Source organism: Lethenteron reissneri, chromosome 57, assembly GCF_015708825.2.
Source record: "Lethenteron reissneri isolate LAM-NWPU_2019-01 chromosome 57, ASM1570882v1, whole genome shotgun sequence".
NCBI lineage: Eukaryota > Metazoa > Chordata > Hyperoartia > Petromyzontiformes > Petromyzontidae > Lethenteron > Lethenteron reissneri.
In genome coordinates, this window is record NC_083835.1 from 6,146,098 (window position 1) to 6,166,939 (window position 20,842).

General features: G+C 49.3%; 1 protein-coding gene across 1 annotated transcript in view; it reads left to right on the forward strand.

Annotated features, from left to right (window-relative positions):
• The first annotated feature begins 5,788 nt into the window (after positions 1–5,788).
• LOC133357189 (general transcription factor IIF subunit 2-like) overlaps positions 5,789–20,842 on the forward strand; it is a 30,811-nt gene continuing 15,757 nt past the window's right edge. The window contains exons 1-3 of the mRNA XM_061575015.1: positions 5,789–6,062; positions 8,031–8,104; positions 17,197–17,215. Coding sequence (XP_061430999.1) covers positions 5,997–6,062; positions 8,031–8,104; positions 17,197–17,215 — 159 coding nt within the window. The 5' untranslated portion in view covers positions 5,789–5,996. The remainder of the gene's footprint in view (positions 6,063–8,030; positions 8,105–17,196; positions 17,216–20,842) is intronic.

Here is a 20,842-nt window from a genome sequence, read left to right on the forward strand (position 1 = left end):
GTCACCTTTACGTTGTGGCTAGCTTGTTGTGTAGTTGCTAGCTAGCTGATGTGAGTGACAAGAAGTTGACGTGCTAAATTTGAGCATGAAAATTTGAATATCAAAAATAATAAGGAATTATCTTGTAAATGTGCTCCTATTGTCCTCATGTGATTAGAGACCTGATGACCTTGCATCTGACACATGGACCTTTTTTCTGCCTCAGGTTTTTGCTTATGGAATGGAAGTGTAAGATTTGCAAGTCTTTGTCTGCCACAAAAGGAGATCTACTAAAGCATTACAGACTACAACACGCAACATTTGGTCGTGGGCAATCCCAGCCATGCCTATATGACAGTTGCCCTTGCACATTTAAAACGCAGAGTGCCCATCGCACACATTTGTCCAGACACCATTCATCTGAAGAAAGTCTACGGTCAGGAAACATCTCTGCTTTTAAGTGTTTAGTTTGGAATGCTTGTTGTTCTATAGAGAATGACTACTTTCAGCTTATTGGAAATCATCTGAAGAGCCACGAAACCGTCTTTTGTGTATTTGAAGGATGCAACTTTCAGACAAATATATACAATACATTTCTAAAACACAAAAGCAGAAGACACAACTCCTATTCTTTGAGTGACGGCTGCTTGCGTTGTGGCCGAAACGTCGTGAGAATTATTTTCTTGTTTTATTTTTATTATTTTATTACTTCCCTTCTACGTGACTTTGCCGAAAGAACCAAGAAGATGAATCCCTGCAGTCACGAAAGCTTAAAATCAAAATATAATAATATTATATTATGATACCATATTATTTTATTATTTTATTACTTTATTATATTATTTTAGCATATTATTGTATTATGTTTAATTTTTATGACTTTATTATCTCCCTTCTACGTGACTTTACCGAAAGAAACAAGAAGATGAATCCCTGCAGTAATAAAATATTATTGTATTATGTTATATTTTTATTATTTTATTATTCCATTCTACGCGACTTTACCGAAAGAACCAAGAATATTAATCCCTGCAGTCACGAAAGCTTTAAATCGAAACTTGCTCAGCTTCCCACACAAAGTGTTATCCCGGAGTGATGATGGAGCGAATCAACCTTCCCCCCCCCCACCACCACCAGCACATCTCATCGGAGTTGAACTCGAACGCTGCTGATTGCGAGCCACTCGATCAGCCCCTGAACGGTCTGGCCGGTTATTATTTACACGGCGTGATGACACCGTGGATCAAATGGCCTTGTGTTATTTTTTATCTCTCTCACTCTCTCACTCGCTCTCTCTCCTCCCGCCTCCCCTTCCCCCCCCCCCTTTTTTAATTCTCAAATCTATTGTGCACTCATTCGCAATTATCATTAACAAAAATCTCATTATGCGCATGACTAATCGGTGGCCTAGGTGCTCATTAAAGGAATTCTCGCAGGAATTGACCGGTGACGAGTCACCTGGCACGTGACATTGTGCCATCGGTGCTAAGTCTCGTGTGTAGAAAGTGTCAAATCGTGCGTCATACACACACACATATATGAAGAAACAAAAAAAAATTAACCCGTAAAAACAAAGTTTTTCACTATAAATCCTTTATATGCGTGGCATCGGTTTTATTTTATTATTCATTTCTGTTTTTCTTGAGTAAGAGTTTCATTTTTATCACATTGGTATTTTAAATTAAACATGAATTTATTTTTTTCTTAAAAAGTGGAAAATTTTGGATTTTTTTTTCTCACAAAAATCAATTGTCACGCACAACGAGTCTGTGTGCAAAATGTCAGCTCGATTGGATCACGGGAAGTGGGTTAAAAAACGACCGAAATATTTGCACGGTCGTAAGCGCGCAAGCAAGCAAGCAAGTGAACTTAATATAAAGGATTTAAAAAAAAACTGATTGCATGTCACGCCTCGCTAATTGACATTGAATTCCTGACGTTTGGCTGCTGGCTTGTATCACCCGCCCCACGGCGTCTCTTCTCGACCCACAAAGAAGACGTCCTGATCTTTCACAGCCCCCAAGCGGTTTTTGTTGTGTGGAAATTCCACATTCCCATGGCGGAGGCCAGTCTATCCGAAGGACGATCACCATTGACTTGCCCACTCTCCTGTACTGAGTGTGCACTCCTGTGCACACAAATGTAACGACTCCAGGAGATTCATCTTCTTGGTTCTTTCGGTAAAGTCACGTAGAATGGAAATAATAAAACAATTAAAATAAAACATAATAAAATAATTCTCACGACGTTTCGGCCACAACGCAAGCAGCCGCCCTAAGGTGGAGAGCAGGTCTGTCGAGTAGACAGAGTCTGAATTCAGACTACTCGACAGACCTGCTCTCCACCTGAGGACGGCTGCTTGCGTTGTGGCCTAAACGTCGTGAGAATAATTTATTATGTTTTATTTTATTATTTTATTATTTCCATTCTACGTGACTTTACCGAAAGAACCAAGAAGATGAATCCCTGCAGTCACGAAAGCTTTAAATCGAGACTCCAGGAGACACTGGCTTTTGATGATTCTTTATCGAAGACGCGTTCGCTTGACAGGCGAAGACCCCGACTCCATCAGCAGCCCCGAGTCTCTCCTATCGACCCCTTTTATCCCCCAGCGTGGCCATCTTCCTTGACCCTTGGACACGCCCCTTCTCTCGAACCCTCTCGCTGGCTCTCGATCTTTGATCCGCACTATCACCTTCTATCACTTGGCCACAGCCCCCCTGTTCTCGATTCTTCTCGTAGACCCCCAGACCGTTCACCCTGTCTGTCCCTTAACCATAAGTCGCAAACGGGTTTTGATTCCTTACCCGTACCCGTACCCGGCCGCACCAGGGTCGCAAACGGGTACCCGTACCCGTACTCTACCCGATACCCGGCTACCCGTACCCGGCCGGGTATCGGGCAGGGTACGGGTACCCGATTGCGACCTCTGGGATAAAGCCATGTTGCAGGCGCGGGTGGGTTGATTCTAGGAACTTGAATTGTGAGAAGAGACAAGACGTTGGGAAATGAGTGACAAACGGTTACTCACCGGTGACTCACGGTCTACCCGTACCCGTACCCTGCTGGGTACGGGTAGCCGGGTATCGGGTAGGGTACGGGTATCGGGTACCCGATTGCGACCTCTGCCCTTAACCCGTCATTACCCCCTGTGGCCCCCTAGTCTCTTCCCATGATAATTCCCCGGTCATTATCCCCTCAACCAAAGGTCAAACCCGACGTAACATCGACTCCCCCATACAATTTTAAATAGTCTAAAGCCCTTTGTCAATTCACTGCTGCATGAAGACATGCCTCCTGCCGTGTCTGCCATGGGGGTTATTTGACCACTCTGGTCAGTTAGTTTTGGGTACCCAAGATTACCGGCACAGATACCACACGCCACTGATGTTAGCCGTGGCCATGAATCAGACTCAGGTTGCCGGGGTTCATAGCGCAGTGGGCTAACCACTGCGCCACCGCTCCACACCAATATCATTTAGGTTGAAAGCTCAGTTCTTTAGAACTGTTTTTGTGCGTTTAGTTTCCCCCCCTCCACACATCCGATGAGCACGGTTGACTATGTACATTGCGAAAAAAGTTCAAAGTACTGTACATACATAGACTCACACCGAGACCCAGACTCACACAAAGACCCATAGACTCACGCAGAGACCCGGACTCACACAAAGACCCATAGACTCACGCAGAAACCCATAGACTCACACAGAGACACACAGACTCACACAGAGATGCATAGACTCACACAGTGACCCATAGACTCATACAGAGACCATAGACTCACACAGAGACCCATAGACTCACACAGAGACCCATAGACTCACACAGACACCCATAGACTCACACAGAGACCTATAGACTCACACAGAGACCCATAGACTCACAGAGAGACCCAGACTCACGCAGAGACCCATAGACTCACACAGAGACCCATATACTCACACAGAGACCCATAGACTCACACAGAGACCTATAGACTCACGCAGAAACCCATAGACTCACAGAGAGACCCATAGACTCACACAGAGACCCATAGACTCACACAGAGACCCACAGACTCACACAGAGACCCATAGACGCACACAGAGACCCATAGACTCACACAGAGACACACAGACTCACACAGAGACCCATATACTCACACAGTGACCCATTGACTCACACAAAAACCCATAGACTCACACAGAGACCCATAGACTCACGCAGAGTCCCACAGACTCACACAGAGACCCACAGACTCACACAGAGACCCACAGACTCACACAGAGACCCATAAACTCACGCGGAGACCCATAGACTCACACAGAGACACACAGACTCACACAGAGACCCATAGACTCAAACCGAGACCCATATCCACACAGAGACCCATAGAATCACACAGAGACCCATAGACTCACACAGAGACCCATAGACTCACACAGACACATATAGACTCACGCAGAGAACCACAGACTCACGCAGAGATCCATAGACTCACGCAGAGACCCACAGACTCACGCAGAGTCCCACAGACTCACACAGAGACCCATAGACTCACACAAAGACTCACAGACTCACACAGAGACCCACAGACTCACACCGAGGCCCACAGACTCACACAGAGACCCATAGACTCACACAGACACCTATAGACTCACACAGAGACCCATAGACTCACGCAGAGATCCATAGACTCACGCAGAGATCCACAGACTCACACCGAGACCCATAGACTCACACGGAGACCCATAGACTCACACAGAGACCCACAGACTCACACAGAGACCCATAGACTCACACAGAGACCCATAGACTCACACAGAGACCCACAGACTCACACAGAGACCCACAGACTCACACAGAGACCCATAGACTCACACAGAGACCCATAGACTCACACAGAGACACGTTGCGTCTCAACTCTATGCTCCCTGCCTTCGTGAACCCGTACAGGGCCAGCGTGGTAAGGGGCCGTCCATAAATGACGTCACGCACCTGGGGGGGTCAGACATTTGTGACGATGTGTGACGAGGGGGGGGGGGTGAGAAATGTGACATCACATAAAAATGCGCAACTTTAAATAAATATAGACACGTTCTACTTAATTAAATATACTTTGTAATAAATGTTTTCTCCTACAACATCAAAGTGCAACGCCACATTAAATACGCACTACAATGACAATAGTTTAAAGCGATTTGAAGCATTCTTTTTTTTGGGGGGGGGGGGGGGCAGAGCTTTGTGACGTCATATTTGAGGGGGGGGGGGTGACTTTTTGTGACGTCATGTGACGAAGGAAGGGGGGGGGTCAAAATCGTCCAAAATCGCGTGACGTCATTTATGGACGGCCCCTAATGGTTATCACACCGCCAGCCCAGCAATAGTTATAACAACACTAATAGTTATAACAACATCAGAGTGCAGCGCCACATTAAATACGCACTACAATGACAATAGTTTAAAGCGATTTGAAGCATGTTTTATTTTCAAAATGGAATTATAGTTTTTTGGGGGGGCGGGGGGGGGCAGAGCTTTGTGACGTCATATTTGAGTGGGGGGGGGGTTGACTTTTTGTGACGTCATATTTGAGTGGGGGGGGTTGACTTTTTGTGACGTCATGTGACGAAAGGGGGGGTTGACTTTTTGTGACGTCATATTTGAGTGGGGGGGGGGTTGACTTTTTGTGACGTCATATTTGAGTGGGGGGGGGGTTGACTTTTTGTGACGTCATATTTGAGTGGGGGGGGGGACTTTTTGTGACGTCATATTTGAGGGGGGGGGGTGACTTTTTGTGACGTCACGTGACGAAGGAGGGGGTGGGGTCAAAAATCGTCCAAAATCGCGTGACGTCATTTATGGACGTCCCCTTACCTCACATATCGCTGCGATAATTCTGTTGTATTTGCTCGTCGTAGTCGTCGTTATCGTGAGGTAAACAACAACAACTTTGCCGTAATTATTGTTATTATTATTATTGTTAATAATATTATTATTGTTAATAATAATAAAAACCCGTTCTTCAACTCAAAGCTGCGATGGCGGAAAAGGGAGACTTGGACCTCACCGGCGCTAAACTCAATCGCGGCCTGTGGCTTGTCAAGGTAACAGAAACCATCGCAGACACCACCACCAACACCACCAGCAGGCAGGCGTGGAGAAGGAGTGGGGGGCACGAGATATCCACTGCTGGATGGTGTTGGCCCCCCTTTGAACACGCACAAACATCATTAAGCCGCTGCGAGGCGAGCCCCGATGCGCTGTATCCCGTCTCCTGTCGGGCGCCTACAACTCGCAAATAACATCGAGTAGCAGCAGCAGCAATACTAATCGATTAACCCGCTGTGGAAATTCCACGTTCTTATGGACGGGGCTTTGTTCAGTCCACCGTGCGAAGAAGCGAAGTTTGTAGGCCGAGGCGGCGGCGGTGGTGGTTTGAGGCCTAAGTCAGGCTCGTGTCGGTTTTTATATTTTAATTTTAATTGTTTTAATAAACGAGGCGAGTCGAGAGATTTCGTTCTAAGTCTGCACGTTTGCTCGTCAGTTTTGATGTTTAAATGACGGTATTTTGTTTAAAGGCGTTTCTACGTAACGAATGTATGCGTTGTAGTACAGTGCGTACAGTAATGTATAATTAAGTAAAGATCGCGAATGGCATTGAGTCTCTTGTCTTAAGTACAAATTATATTGCATCTATGGTTAAAGTCTAATGCGTAAAACATTAATTCCACAGAGGGTTAAATATTGGATATTGCTTGCATGGATGACCACATTGCAAGACCGTGTGTGTTATAGGGGGGCTACGTTGTTAGCGACAAATTCCCATGTTGTTGTACTGCACTTCAATGCGCCTCATTCAGTGACCAGTGTGGGGAAGTATGGTCAACTGACCCCCGCCACCCGCACTGCGTGGGGGGCTGTCATCCAGCAGTGGATTGACACAAGAACAGGCCATGCACATAACAGCACACGCTATCTACAAATTTATCTCGTAGTGCGATACAATAACAATTGATTATGCGGCATAGATTATGAATTTAATTGAGCTTGAACATGGTTAATTAATGAAGTGTTATAATATTGATAAGGGGCCGTCCATAAATGACGTCACGTACCTAGGGAGGGGGGGGGGTCAGACGTTTGTGACGATGTGTGACGAGGGGGGGGGGAGAAATGTGACATAAAAATGCGAAATTTTAAATAAATGTAGAATCTAGATTTAAATATAGAATTGTATAACAACACTAATTGTTATAACAACACTCCTACAACATCAGAGTGCAGCGCCACATTAAATACGCACTACAATGACAATAGTTTAAAGCGTAATTGCCTTCACTGCCACGATTTGAAGCATGTTTTATTTTCAAAATGTATATATGGTTTTGGGGGGGGGGGGCAGAGCTTTGTGACGTCATATTTGAGGTGGGCGGGGTCTGACTTTTTGTGACGCCGTGTGACGAGGGGGGGGGGGTCAAAAGTCGTCCAAAATTGCGTGACGTCATTTATGGACGGCCCCTGATGGAAATATTTAGCTTTTACTCCTGATTGGTTAAACAGCTGAGCAGGGTTGATCCTGGTTAATGCTTGCATGGACCACCATTGCATAACCCATTGCTATAAGCTGCAGCGTGGCTTTGTTAGTATGCCTGTTTCATCACCAAGATACGCCTCACTGGAGGAGTCTCTGTGAACCTTTTGCAGGAGGGTCCTGCCAGTCTTTCATGGTGGTGGTGGGGGCGGGGGCGATGATTGCTATGCATAATCCCAGTTGAGCAATTCGGAGGTGATATTTCAGATGTGGCAAATTTGGACCATGATGCCAGCATACAATGGCCTACTCGTACGGTATTAATTGGGGCTGCCAATGAATTTGAACCGTGAACCTCTGCAGCAAGTGGCAGTGAAGGCAACGATGGCGTGGTCACGATGCAACAGCATATTCGTTGTTTTTGTGAGTTCAATGTAATACCATAGGCGCAAGTATCTTGGTCGGAATTTCTGTCTGGGAGTAATCATGTGCGTAGTGTGAAGGCTGTATTGCTTGCTAACTCTGGATATTTGTTTTGCAGGTTCCAAAATATCTGTCTCAACAGTGGGGCAAAGCCACTGAGCGTGGTGAAGTCGGAAAGCTGAAAATTTCAAAGTAAGAGTGATTGATATTAAGTCTCTAATCAACAACCCCGCTCTCTCATACAGGAATATGTGTTAATAATGTATAATTTTCTGCGGCATTGCTTATTATTATAATCATCATTATTTGCATTTCGTGTTCATTTTCTCTGGTACGGATGGTCCCAATCTTTTGTGGGTTACTTCCAATAACTCATTGGTTCTTTCGCTAAAGTCACGTATCAAGAGAAAATAATAAATTAAATACTAGCATACGACGTTTCGATTTTTTTACTTTCAATAATCCAAAAATAGTGGTTGACGGACCAAGATACATTTTTAGTTTGATCCCAAAGTATGACACTGCAGTTCTCTTCCAGCGAGATATCGCTTGGCAACAGGTGATGATGAATGCTACTTAATGTTCGTACGAGGACACGTTAAACTTTTCGCGTTTTCTGGTCTAACACCGTTTGAGACGAGGCTCAAAAGAAAGCTGTCTCTGGTGTGGACCAATCAGTTTCAAAGACAATGCATAAATTACCAGAGTATTGTTTTTTGTTTGCATTTGACTGCAAGTATTGTGGTTAATGTAAGTGAAGTACCCGTCGAGGACGCTTGACAACGGAGTTGAGGCACACGTATATTTATTTAACAAGTTGCCAGTACAGGACAGCCCTAGAGGGGGTAGCGGCCCCCTCACCCGTATAACTCAGGGAATACCCCTAGCTATCCATAGCCTATCCCCTGAGTCCTCCACTAAGAGCTAGGGGAGGCTGTCTGGCCCGACACTGGTAATCGGGCTCGGTACCCGGAGTCCCAGAGCACTGGCTCTGGTTCACGGGACCACGCCACTGGCTCGGGCCTGATCCCGTGGGGCCCTGATAAGGGCGGCGATCAGGGGGAGTCCAGGGCTCTAGCTACGACGTCTTCCGACTTCTTAGCTTAACTATAACATAACTGACTAAGCCCATATAACGACCCCTTTTTATACCCAACCCTCCTTGAGGGGTGGGGCCCCGGGGGATCGTAACGCCGAACCAGCCCCCCCCCAGGGTGTCTGGCTCGGACGTCGCAGAGGGCATCTCCCTGTGCACACACGTAGCCCCGCCCACTGTGTTTCTTTCCCATAGGCTGCCATGCATAACGGCCCTCTCTCCAACGTCCCTACATCACTCCCCCCCGCATAGCTCGCAGCCGTCCCGGCTGCAACAATTTCAACAAATGAATCTTTACCCCTTGACTCCCCCCGTGTGTGCCCCATTTTTTTTTCCATTTAACAGAACGAGAATTAAACAACAACACTAACAATGCCCCTAAAGGGAGAACAAACCGACGCGCCCCCCCCCCCGAATAAATACGAAATCCGTAGAGGCAAGATATGTACATTTCCCGGAACCCTCAGCGCACGCACAACACGCACACAAGACGCACACACACACACAGCCATAATACAACAACGCGCCAAGAGCGCCACACGAACGCAGCGTCCAGCAACAATAGCACACGAAAGTGTACCAGAAAACGCAAAAAAAATAAAAAAAATTTTCTTCTTATTTTCGTTTCGTTTTCACTTCTTGTTCGCGTTCCAGTGTTTTTATAAGAGTCTGCGCATTTTAGCGCGCGTCCTTGCCGCAGGCCCGTCACAAGGGCCAACCTCAGATGGCGGACCATTCGGTGGCCGCTGTCCCATCCGAGGCGAGTCCGCAATTGGAGTGGCGGGACCCTCGGCATCCCCCGTGAGGGATGTGCGCGAGCCCGTCATTCCGGGAGAACCTGGGGGCGGGGCAACCGGCAAGACGTCAGGTGAGATCAACAGAGGCGGACCCTCCGGGTCGGTCGACCCCTCACATGCTTGGCCCTGCGCGTGTGGAGCAGAGTCCCGCACCGCAACGAAGGGTTTTAGTCTAGAGGGGTGAACGAACCACCGGCGCCTCCCCCACTTGATACGAACGCACTGCGGTCGCAAAACCTCGACCACCTCGACGGGGCCCCGCCATGGCCGTACCAGTTTCGAGGAGGTCGCAAGCGGTACCTGGGGACAGTGCAGCCATGCCCTGTCCCCTGGCTTCCACTGCAGCACGTGCGCGCGCGCAAGTCTGAGGCGCTCATTCGCCTTTTGGCGCATGCGGGAATTGAGCATGGCAGCATCCCGCGCCTCAGTTAGCTTTTGAAGGTTAAATTTAACGTGCTCGTCCAATTTAATTTTACCTAGAGGCGCGGGGATCTGCAGCTGTGCCCGAACAGGTGGGTCATGTTCGCGACCATACATGAGAAAGAAGGGTGAAAATCCCGTGGCAGCATGGGGGGCCAATCGATATGCTGCCAGGACCCCTTGAATTTGCAAGTCCCAATTGGTCTGTGACTCCGAAACCAGGTGCGACAACATAGACGTGATGGTACGATGCAGACGCTCGACCATCCCGTCAGTTTGTGGGTGATAGGGAGAGGTACGAATCTTCTTTGTACCTAGGAGATCACAGACTTGTTTGAGGAGGTTCCCGGAAAAATTTTTACCCTGGTCGGTCAGCAGCCGCTCCGGAGCACCTTTGTCCATGACGTAGCCTTGGACAAAGGCGTCCACGATGGCTGCTGCCGACTGATTTGCCAGGGGCCAGGCCATAGGCCAGCGTGTGAAGTATTCGACCCCTGTTAGCAAATATCTATTGCCCCTAGGGGTGGCGGGAAACGGCCCCAGGATATCCAACGCTACGAGTTCGTTCACCCTGGAGACTGTGATGGACTGCAACGGCGGGTTCGACTCCCGAGCTGGTGGTTTGCGTTGCGCACACCGGGGGCATGCTGCCAGGAGATCCGTGACATCCCGTGTCATGCCCGGCCAAAAAAAAATCCAGCTGGAGCGAGGCGAGGGTCTTTTGGGTACCCAGGTGGAGGAGGCGCTCATGAGCAGCCCACACCACCTTACCCCGTAACCCCGCAGGAACTACCAGCCGGTGACGGTGGGATTTACCGTCCCAATGCATGAGCAAGCCCGCGTGTATTTCCCAATTGTCGGCATCACCCGTCCCACACCCCCTCTCCCTGGCGCGACGACGCAGCGCGAGGAGGGAGGCGTCCTCCATCTGGAGGCGTCCCCACTCAATCACAGGCAACCCAAGCAGGGAATCCCTTCCCTGTTTCCCGATCTCATCGGGGAGCGATGTGTCAACATCGGCGGCGGCCGCCAGGACTGGAACCGTCATGTCCCCAGCTGGCTTGCAACGCCCCGACCCCAGGAGGCATGCGCATTCGGAGGTGGTTGGCATGCGCGACAGAGCGTCCGCATTTGTGTGGCGAATGCCCTTACGATAGGTGGTGTCAAAATCGAAATCCTGGAGGACCTCCAGCCATCGGGACAATTGTCCCGATGGCTGTTGAACCTTCAGGGCGTACTGCAGTGCCGCATGATCCGTACGGACAGTGAAATGCTGACCGTACAGATATGGGCGGTACTGTTGGATGAAGAAAACAATTGCCAACAGTTCTCTACGGGTGACACAATATTTTTGCTCCGCTGGAGACAACACCCGACTGCCGTACGCAACCACCCGTTCCACGCCATCAACCACCTGGGAAAGCACGCCTCCGATACCTGTGTTGCTCGCGTCGGTGTCGAGCAAAAACGGCCTCGAAAAATCGGGGTAAGTCAAAGGAGGAGCCTTCACCAATGCATCCCGAAGGGAGCAGAAAGCTACTTCCTCCTCCCGACCCCAGTGGAACCGAACCCCTTTTGATGTCAAAGCATGTAGGGGTTTGGCAATTGTAGCAAAATTAGCGACGAACCGTCGGTAATATGAAGCGAAGCCAATAAAACTCCTCACCTCCCCCACCGAGGTCGGAATTGGCCAGGAGCTGACACACTGCGTTTTGGCGGGATCGGTAGCAATACCCGAGCGCCCCACGATGTGCCCCAAATAACGCACTGACTCGCGAAACAAATAGCATTTTTGGGGCTTAAATTTCAAATTAGCAGCCCGCATCCTTTGGAAAACCGCCCGCAGCCTCTGGAGATGTTCGTCAAAGGTTCTTCCAAAAACAATTACGTCATCCAAATAAATCAGGCACGATTCCCATTGCAATCCAGCCAAAACCAATTCCATCAACCGCTGGAAGGTTGCCGGCGCTGAGTGTAAGCCCATCGGCAACCGGTTGAATTGGAACAGGCCGTGCGGTGTACGGAAAGCGGTTTTAGGCTTCGAATCATCGTCCAGAGGAAGCTGCCAGAATCCCGAAAGTAAATCTAGTGTGGAGAAGAATCGCGCTCCCGCCAAGGCGTCCAGCGATTCGTCCATCCGTGGGAGCGGGTATGCGTCGGCAACCGAAACCTTATTAAGGCGACGGAAATCTACGCAAAACCGCAACGAGCCATCCTGTTTCTTAACCAGGACAATCGGTGCTCCCCAAGGGCTGGTAGAGGGAGAGATAATGTCGGCGGCTAACATGTCATCGACAGCCGATTTGACATGGTCCTTTTCGGCGGGACTCAACCGAAAAGGATTTTGGCGAATAGGCGCGCTGTCACCCGTGTCAATATGGTGACGCAGCAGGTGAGTACAACCCAAATCGTATTTATTCCGACTGAAAACGTCGGAAAATTCCTTTAGCAGCGATCTAAGCCGTTGGCGCTCTAAATTGGACAGGTTCGTCGATCCCGCACAAAGCGCGTCGAGCCACCCTTCATCGCCGTCCGAATGCGGGTGCGTCCGAGCAGCAGTGTCAATGTGGTTCACGGCAGGTTCCTCGCAGGGCACCGGCGTCGCGTGAGCGAGCACAGTCCCTTGGGGAACCACTACTGTCTGCGACCCGACATTGAGGACCGCGATGAAGGGATCCTCGTCCCCCCTTACGATGGTCTGGGCCGGAATTAAATGAGGCCCATTAACCCCGGCCCTAGACGGCCCCAGCACAACACCCTGATCCCCAACACCCTTAGCGAAGGGCCTACGAAGTTTAAGAGGTACCAGCATTTGTGCCCCCGGCGGCACACGCACTGTTTTTACGACGAACGCCGGTACCGTCGCGAACGCCGTCCGAGTCGCTACAGGGGAAGGCAGGAACGCCATACGTCGCCCCGACGGAAGCTCAATGCATCCTTGGTCGATCAAAATACGAATTGGCATCCTGCCCAAGAAGTCCGTCCCCAGCAGGCACGGAACTGCCAGTGAGGAGGAGACAAAAATCGGCCCCGACAATTTGATGTCCCCGATAGAAATTTGCGCTCGAATCTGTCCCACGATGCCGAGAGAGCCCCCGTTAGCGGCATAGAAAGGGACATTAACCGGTAGCAAAGGACGGCTCTGCACCGGTAGAATATTGTAAATGAGTTCCGAAATAATTGTCGCCGATGCCCCTGTATCGACTATGATGCGTACCTCCACCCCATCAATGTAACCGACCACGGCCGACGATCCCGACGCCGCGGCCACCACGCGATGGGCCAACACGGACCACCGCTCGGGCTCGATTTGAGTCCCCGCAGTGATCCGCGCCGGTCCATCGCAGCGCCCCACCGGCCCCCCGTTCGTTACGGTGCGAGAGTGTGCGACAGGTGGGTGCGTTGGCCAAACATGTGAGGTGCCGCGACTCGCCGGATCATGGTGCTGGAGCTTGGGAGGAGGAAGAGGAGGGCCGGCGTCCTGTCGAGGCGTCGTCCCCCGCTGTCGAGGAGAACGGCACCCCGAGGCGACATGGCCCCGGATGCCGCAGTTGAAGCACCGCGGGAGCGCCGATGGAGACGATGGACGGTCGAAACGCCTCGGCCCGTCCCGACCCGGCCGCGCCCCCGTCGTCTGTTGCCGTCGATGGTCGACGGCATAAAGTTCTTCTGACGGAAGGGTGGCTGCAGCCACCGCACGCCCAGCCGATGCCCTGTTTGCCTTTCGCCGCTGCTGCAGAAGGTTGGCGTGGAGGAGTCGCGCAGCCTGGAGGGAGGTAATTTCTGCATCCCCTTGTGCGATGACGACGATGTCGAGGTCGTCCGCCAAGAGGAGGATCTTCTCCGCGACCATTGCGTCCACGCCGTCGTCGTCCATGCGGGGAAAGGCTGTTTTTGCCAGCGCCAGAAGACTTGTCCGGAAAGCCAGAGGCGACTCTTTTTCACCCCGCCTGCGATCGTAGAACTGCTGACGGCATTCGGCTGAAGGTCCATAGACCCCGGCCAGCAGCTGTAGCGCCATTGGTAGTGTAGCCCGCTTCTCTTTTGGCGCCGACGTGAGTGCGGCGAGCGCGTCCCCATCGAGGAGCGCCGGCAGCGCGCAAAGGGCCTCCTCGTCGGACCACCGCGCCATCTCCTGATGGGCGAGGAAGCGTCGCCGGAAGCCGCCCCAGTCACCCTCCGCACCGATGAATTCCTTCAGCGGGGGCAGCCTTTGGTGAAGCGCAGCGGTCGATGTGGACTCCCGCAGGTTGCTTTCACCTCCCTTTGGCGGTGCCTCGGCGCGACTGGCCGATGGCATCGCCTGTCGCGGCAGCGATGACGCATCCTTCGGCTGCGATGACGCTGCAGCCCCGGCGACGGCGATGTCGGAGCCGATGTCTAAGCTGGCCACGCCCCGAACAGCCGCGGCGTCCATGGCGGGAAATTCAAATTGTGAAGTCGCTGAAATGGCGGGAAAGTGCTCCGGCCGCCGGTTCTCCTCGCCCTGCGGTGGACCACCAGCCCCCAACCGCGTAATGCCTTCCAGTGTGGCGGCAGCGGCATAAAGTAGCTCCGCCAGCCGTTCGTGAGCCAGTCGTAGTGCATCTGGCTGCGGCCCCTCTCCATGCTGACGTCCCGGTGAGAAGGCGCCAGGCTCCGGCTGCACCCCATCTTGTTGCTCGGTCTCGGGCTCGGCGATCTCCGCGGCGTTCTCCTCTTGTGGTACCCTGGTCCGAGCTGTATGGCGCGTTTCCATTTTTACCACTTCTGACGCCAGATGAAGTACCCGTCGAGGACGCTTGACAACGGAGTTGAGGCACACGTATATTTATTTAACAAGTTGCCAGTACAGGACAGCCCTAGAGGGGGTAGCGGCCCCCTCACCCGTATAACTCAGGGAATACCCCTAGCTATCCATAGCCTATCCCCTGAGTCCTCCACTAAGAGCTAGGGGAGGCTGTCTGGCCCGACACTGGTAATCGGGCTCGGTACCCGGAGTCCCAGAGCACTGGCTCTGGTTCACGGGACCACGCCACTGGCTCGGGCCTGATCCCGTGGGGCCCTGATAAGGGCGGCGATCAGGGGGAGTCCAGGGCTCTAGCTACGACGTCTTCCGACTTCTTAGCTTAACTATAACATAACTGACTAAGCCCATATAACGACCCCTTTTTATACCCAACCCTCCTTGAGGGGTGGGGCCCCGGGGGATCGTAACGCCGAACCAGCCCCCCCCCAGGGTGTCTGGCTCGGACGTCGCAGAGGGCATCTCCCTGTGCACACACGTAGCCCCGCCCACTGTGTTTCTTTCCCATAGGCTGCCATGCATAACGGCCCTCTCTCCAACGTCCCTACATAAGCATGATTCCTTGTGAAAGATTTCAGTTTGGTGTTTTAACATCTTAACACCTGTTTTGTTGCCAGAAAAAAGGGGAAAAATCTACTCTTTGGTTTTTTTGGTAAAGTCACGTAGATGAAAAAGAAAAATATGATTATTTTAAAATGTATTATTATTAAATTTTATTATTATTTATTTGTATTATTATTTGTATTTTTTATTTTTCACCTACGTGACTTTACCGAAAGAACCAAAGAGTATGGATCCTGGCAGTCACGAAAACTTCACATCTAGAATTAACCTATTATCTTATTAAATTCATGTCAGTCTTCCGAACATCGGAATAAAGATGTAAGCATTTCCTTAAAAATGAGAAAATCCGAAATCTGAAACTCATCCCTAGGGCATCCGTGTGGGCTCGTGCGTTGGTCTTTGTGTGCGTGTGTGCATTTATGTACGTGTATTTTTTGTGTGCGTTGAGACGTGTATTTTGTTTAAGTGTGTATGCTTTATGAATGCGCATGTGTTCGGAGTGCACATGCATATGTGCATGTTTAATGTCAAACCATCAACTTGAATGAAAATTGACAATTTATCATGTTTGTGGCTGGAAAATCAAAACATTTCCACTCCTGCTGCACATAGTATGTATGTCTGTAAACACGTTCATGCACTGTCTGTGCGCATGGTTACTCTGACAACTGAAATTTGCTTCGTAATAGGATGAATAAGAGGTTGGATGTTGGGACAAATTGACCCATGGATAATAGGATTTGGCCATAAGATGGTCTGGAATAATATATGCTTTTCACTGTGCATTTGTGTTTTACCTTTGGTGTTTTCGCTTAGCGTTAGGCGTGTGTATTATTTACTTTTTTTTACCAGGTAAGGCCCATTGAGCTATATAGCTCTTTTTCAGAAGCGACCCTGGCCACGCATGATAGCGCAACGAAGTGGCTCATGAGTTGGAAATATTTACCAGCCAAATACTTTAAACGCACGTTGATTCTAAATGTGGTTGTAAAAAGCGGAGAAAAATCCACGTGATCATGGGGAGAACGTGAAAACTACAAATATGCAGGTGCCGGGTTCGAACTCACGACCTGTATACCAGGCGAGGTAGTTAGCACCTTGCCACCGCGGCACATGTATGTGCGCTACATATGGACATGTATATGTGGACTAGTGACGGACAGCTGTTTACCAAACGTCTTGTCTATGCGTGCCTCATTCGCTGAGTTGACTTCAACAACATTTAAAAAACGCGTTTCACTGGAATAAAAAGCCAGACTCCTGAAAAAGTTGGGCAATCCTTGGTCAAGGAACAGTACGAGCATCATTACCGCAATATCCGTTAACGAGCGAAATCAAAAGCGGCCGCAGTCAGGAGAGACACAAAGGATTGTTGAGTAAATAAAATGTAGTCTGACTGGCACATCCGACCTTGTAGCTCTAATTGGCTCACGTTTTTTTTTAATCTCCCACAACCGCCAAATTGCATTATGCGATGAGGGTTAGAGTTCATTTTCAAGAGCCTTTTTACCGCTTAATGAATCTTCCATTTGCGTTCACCACAACAATATAAGTGGTTCTGTATGTTAATTACTAAAGAGCTCACGCTATTTTTTGTTGTTCTTTGTGTTTTTTTTTGCAGGGGACAAGGAAAGACCGAGGTGAGGATTAATATAGTTGTTATAATGCCATTACATCATCATCAACGTCACTCAGAACAAACCATGGCACGTATAACGACTCCAATCACCGATTCTCAGCGGGAGGCATCATCGCAGCGGTACATTGAACAAAATTACATGGTTTCAACCGCCTCGGTGTTGCAGCTCTGCATCGACATGAGCCATATATGAAGATCATTATCAGCCACGGTCAAGCAAAGCAACAGAATACAAATCGGAAGAGGCGCGAGGCAAGGAGATGCACTCAACCAAGGCCGTTCACAGAGACACTACAAGATACATTTTTTTTATTGTAGAAATGCATAAATATAAATGGTGAATGCATTAACCGTGGAATTTTTGGCGGCATAGCCATGAAGATGTTAGTCACGTGACAGCAGTTGTGCTGTACACCTCTCCCGCGTGGTTTTTGGGGTTCTTCTGCGTGCTATTTGTTGCGATGCCCCGACGTTTCGCTCCACGTGCCGGGAATTCCTTCGGGGACTGAATGCGTCGACTGACGGGTTATCGAGTTTTACCGCAAGTTGATTGACGCGATGTCCGACTCGCGAGTGAAATGTCGGGGGGGGGGAGTTGTGCACGTGGTCTGTCTACTTGGCGCGTCAATCTTTCAGCCTGCGCTCTCCTCGCTGGTGGATTGCGTGTGCTGCGCGGACGACACGGCACGCGCACACACGCACACACGCACACACGCACACCGCGCGTGTTCTTCACGTGAATGTGCCACAGTAGCGGTTTGTCTCCTCAAGCAGTCGTACGCCGAACGTTCTTCGTACGTTTAATTTGAGAAGGCGAGGAGGAGTGAAATGTGGCCTGTCTAAGGGTGAAGTACTTAATGCTTTTGGGTTTTTGTTGTTGTGCAAAGGAAAAAATGCACTCGTATTCCCCTCCATCTCAGATTGGACGCCGTCAAAGCTTTCATTCTAGCGATGTTTGGCCTGCTGTGATGCCATCTGCAGACCGACCTCGGAGATTGTCCTAAACTGCTGGGGCCCCCTGTACCATGCACCCTTCGTTTGGCACACAAACACGATCTCTACTATTCTTAGGTTTTTTCGGTAAAGTCACGTAGGTAAAACATTAAAATTAATAAAAGTAAAATAAAATAAAAATCACGACGTTTCGGAGGCAACACAAGCTTCCATCTTCAGGTGGAACCGTCACAGCCACGACAGCTGTATCAAGTAAATGAGAGATTGCAGGAGCTACCACTCCGTTTATATAATGGTTGGAGAGGGGGGGGGGGCCAAGTAAAGCACACTTTTTATTAATATGGTAAGGTGAGGCTTAAGACTAAGAATAGACTGCATAACAAAGGCTGAGCCTTTGTTATGCAGTCTATAACAAAGGCTGAGCCTTTGTTATGGAGAGGTACGGTTTGTGACTCAACCTGTGACAAGGAGACAACCACTAAACATGGTAAACCTGTAATAGTCTGTCAAATAAGATTGGCCAACTAAGTGTAGTTAAATATCTACTGTTTAACACGTAGGCTTCAAGTTGTAAATGTTTTTTGATTTACTCTCCAATACACCGGTTGGATGAAGTAGTGTAACTAATTAGCGCGTTGTTTACGTGACGAATCTTACTGGCTAAACCTTGATTATAAACGACCTGTAGCCAAACGCAAACCTCACTCCGCCTAGTGCTCAGGAGGACAGGTATCACCGCCCCATCGTTGCGCTATCATTTGTGGCCGGGTCGCTTCTGAAAAAGAAGCTAATAGGTCGGTGGGCTTTTTCTGGTAAAATAAAAATAGTTTAGTTTTATATTTGTTGGTGATTTTCTTACCTTTCCTATACTTTTCACTTCTGTTGTGTTTTAGTATTGTTTCTTGTAATTTTCTGTGTTTAGTTTGTTGTCCTTTCCCCCCCCCCCCGCCTCTCCGATTAGCGCGGTTGGGTACGTACGTACGGTGCGAAAGAAGTCCAACGCACGTACATAAATACCGGACGTCTGTGAAAAAGCTCATCGGATTCCTCCGTCATAAATAAAGAATCTGATTTGCGCTTCGTTCATCCTCAAAGTACTCCGCGACAAATCGGCTAATTACCCCGTTGGCTGCCTCTCATTGCAGTCCTCATCGCTGTCGTCTTGGCAGCGCCTCTCTTCTTCTCCTCCTCAATGCGCTCTGAGTGAGATCCTCTCTCTTGCGCGTTGCCGCCCCGCACGCTATGTTAACGAGCTCCCTCTCCGCTGTTTCGGCTTAAATCCCCCCCCGCCTCCCAATTTTGGACATTTTTAAATTCCTCAATTTGACGTCTCCCTTTGGTTAGCGAACCGCCGCGCGAGTTGCTGTTGTGTTTCTGTCTTACCTGCTCTGCCAGTGTTATATTCTTGGTTCTTTCGGTAAAGTCACGTAGAAGGGAAATGATAAAATAATATAAATATGAATCCCTGCAGCCACGAAAGCTTTAAATCAAATTTTTTGCTCTGCCAGTGTTACTTGAGTGGTGCATAACTTGAATGGGTTTTTTTTCCCCCTCCAATGTATTTGCTATTCATTGTCGGCAATGTTATAATTTATTTTCGCTGCTTTCACTTCCTTTGTTCCCCCCCCCCCCCCCCCCACTAAGGTCCTCTGCAGGTGATTCTTGTAAAACAGCTAAAGGCTGAATATTTCTTACCGGCGTAAACTGATCAAATCAATCAAGCTCTCTTATCTCTCTCGTTCATCTCACCAATCGGTCTCTGGCTGTTCTCATCTCTGTCTCTTGTTTGTCTCGATAATTTGTATCTATTTACGTCTTGGCGAGCCAAACATCTCTCAGTGGGGGACGTCGCCGCTTCAGGTAACTTGGCCTCTCAAGCGGTAGGGAGGCAATAAATAATCGCATTAAAAAAAAAGGCAATTTTGAAGACGCAAACAATACAAGACGTTGACTTCTTGTGCAGTAATACATCTGCAGCGTGGTTATCAAGCAAGCGTTTTATTCACACGTTGACACTTGAGACTTAAAACAAGGTAGAGGTGCAGCCCCTGCAATTGGTCGCTCAGGTCAAAGAGAGGGGCCTCCGCTAGAGGGAGCTATGGACGGTCTACGGTCTACTCCTTCGCGCTGTTGGAAGAGGTGGAAGCAGCCACGCTTTGCCAAAACCTGCCAATTGGCGAACAGTGGTGTACCCATTGGGGCACTGCGGTAGCGAGATAATAACTACCTCGCCTGGTGTACACAGGAGGTCGTGGGTTTGATCTCGACCCTGACACTTGTATATTTTGAGTTTGCGTGTCTCTCTGCTCATGGTCGCGTGGTGTTTTCTCTCCTCCGTTTTTTTCCCCTCGACATGTAGAATCGACGTGCGTTTAGAGTATTTGGCTGCTATCAATTTCCACATGATAAGCCACTTCTGGTGGCTTCTGAAAAAGAGCTAAATAAGCTCGGTAGACCTTATCTGGTAAAATAAAAAATATAGTTTCAATAGTTTATTCATAATCAACGTTTTTGGGTTAGATCGCGTTACTTATAAATGTGTCGTAACCCTCCACCACCCGACACGGCCAATCAGCAAAAAAGTGTCACGTTGACAAAAGACAAATAGTTCACTGCTTTAGCCCACCGGTGTGTTGAAGCGTGAAACCACAACATTTACAAATTTTTTTTTTTG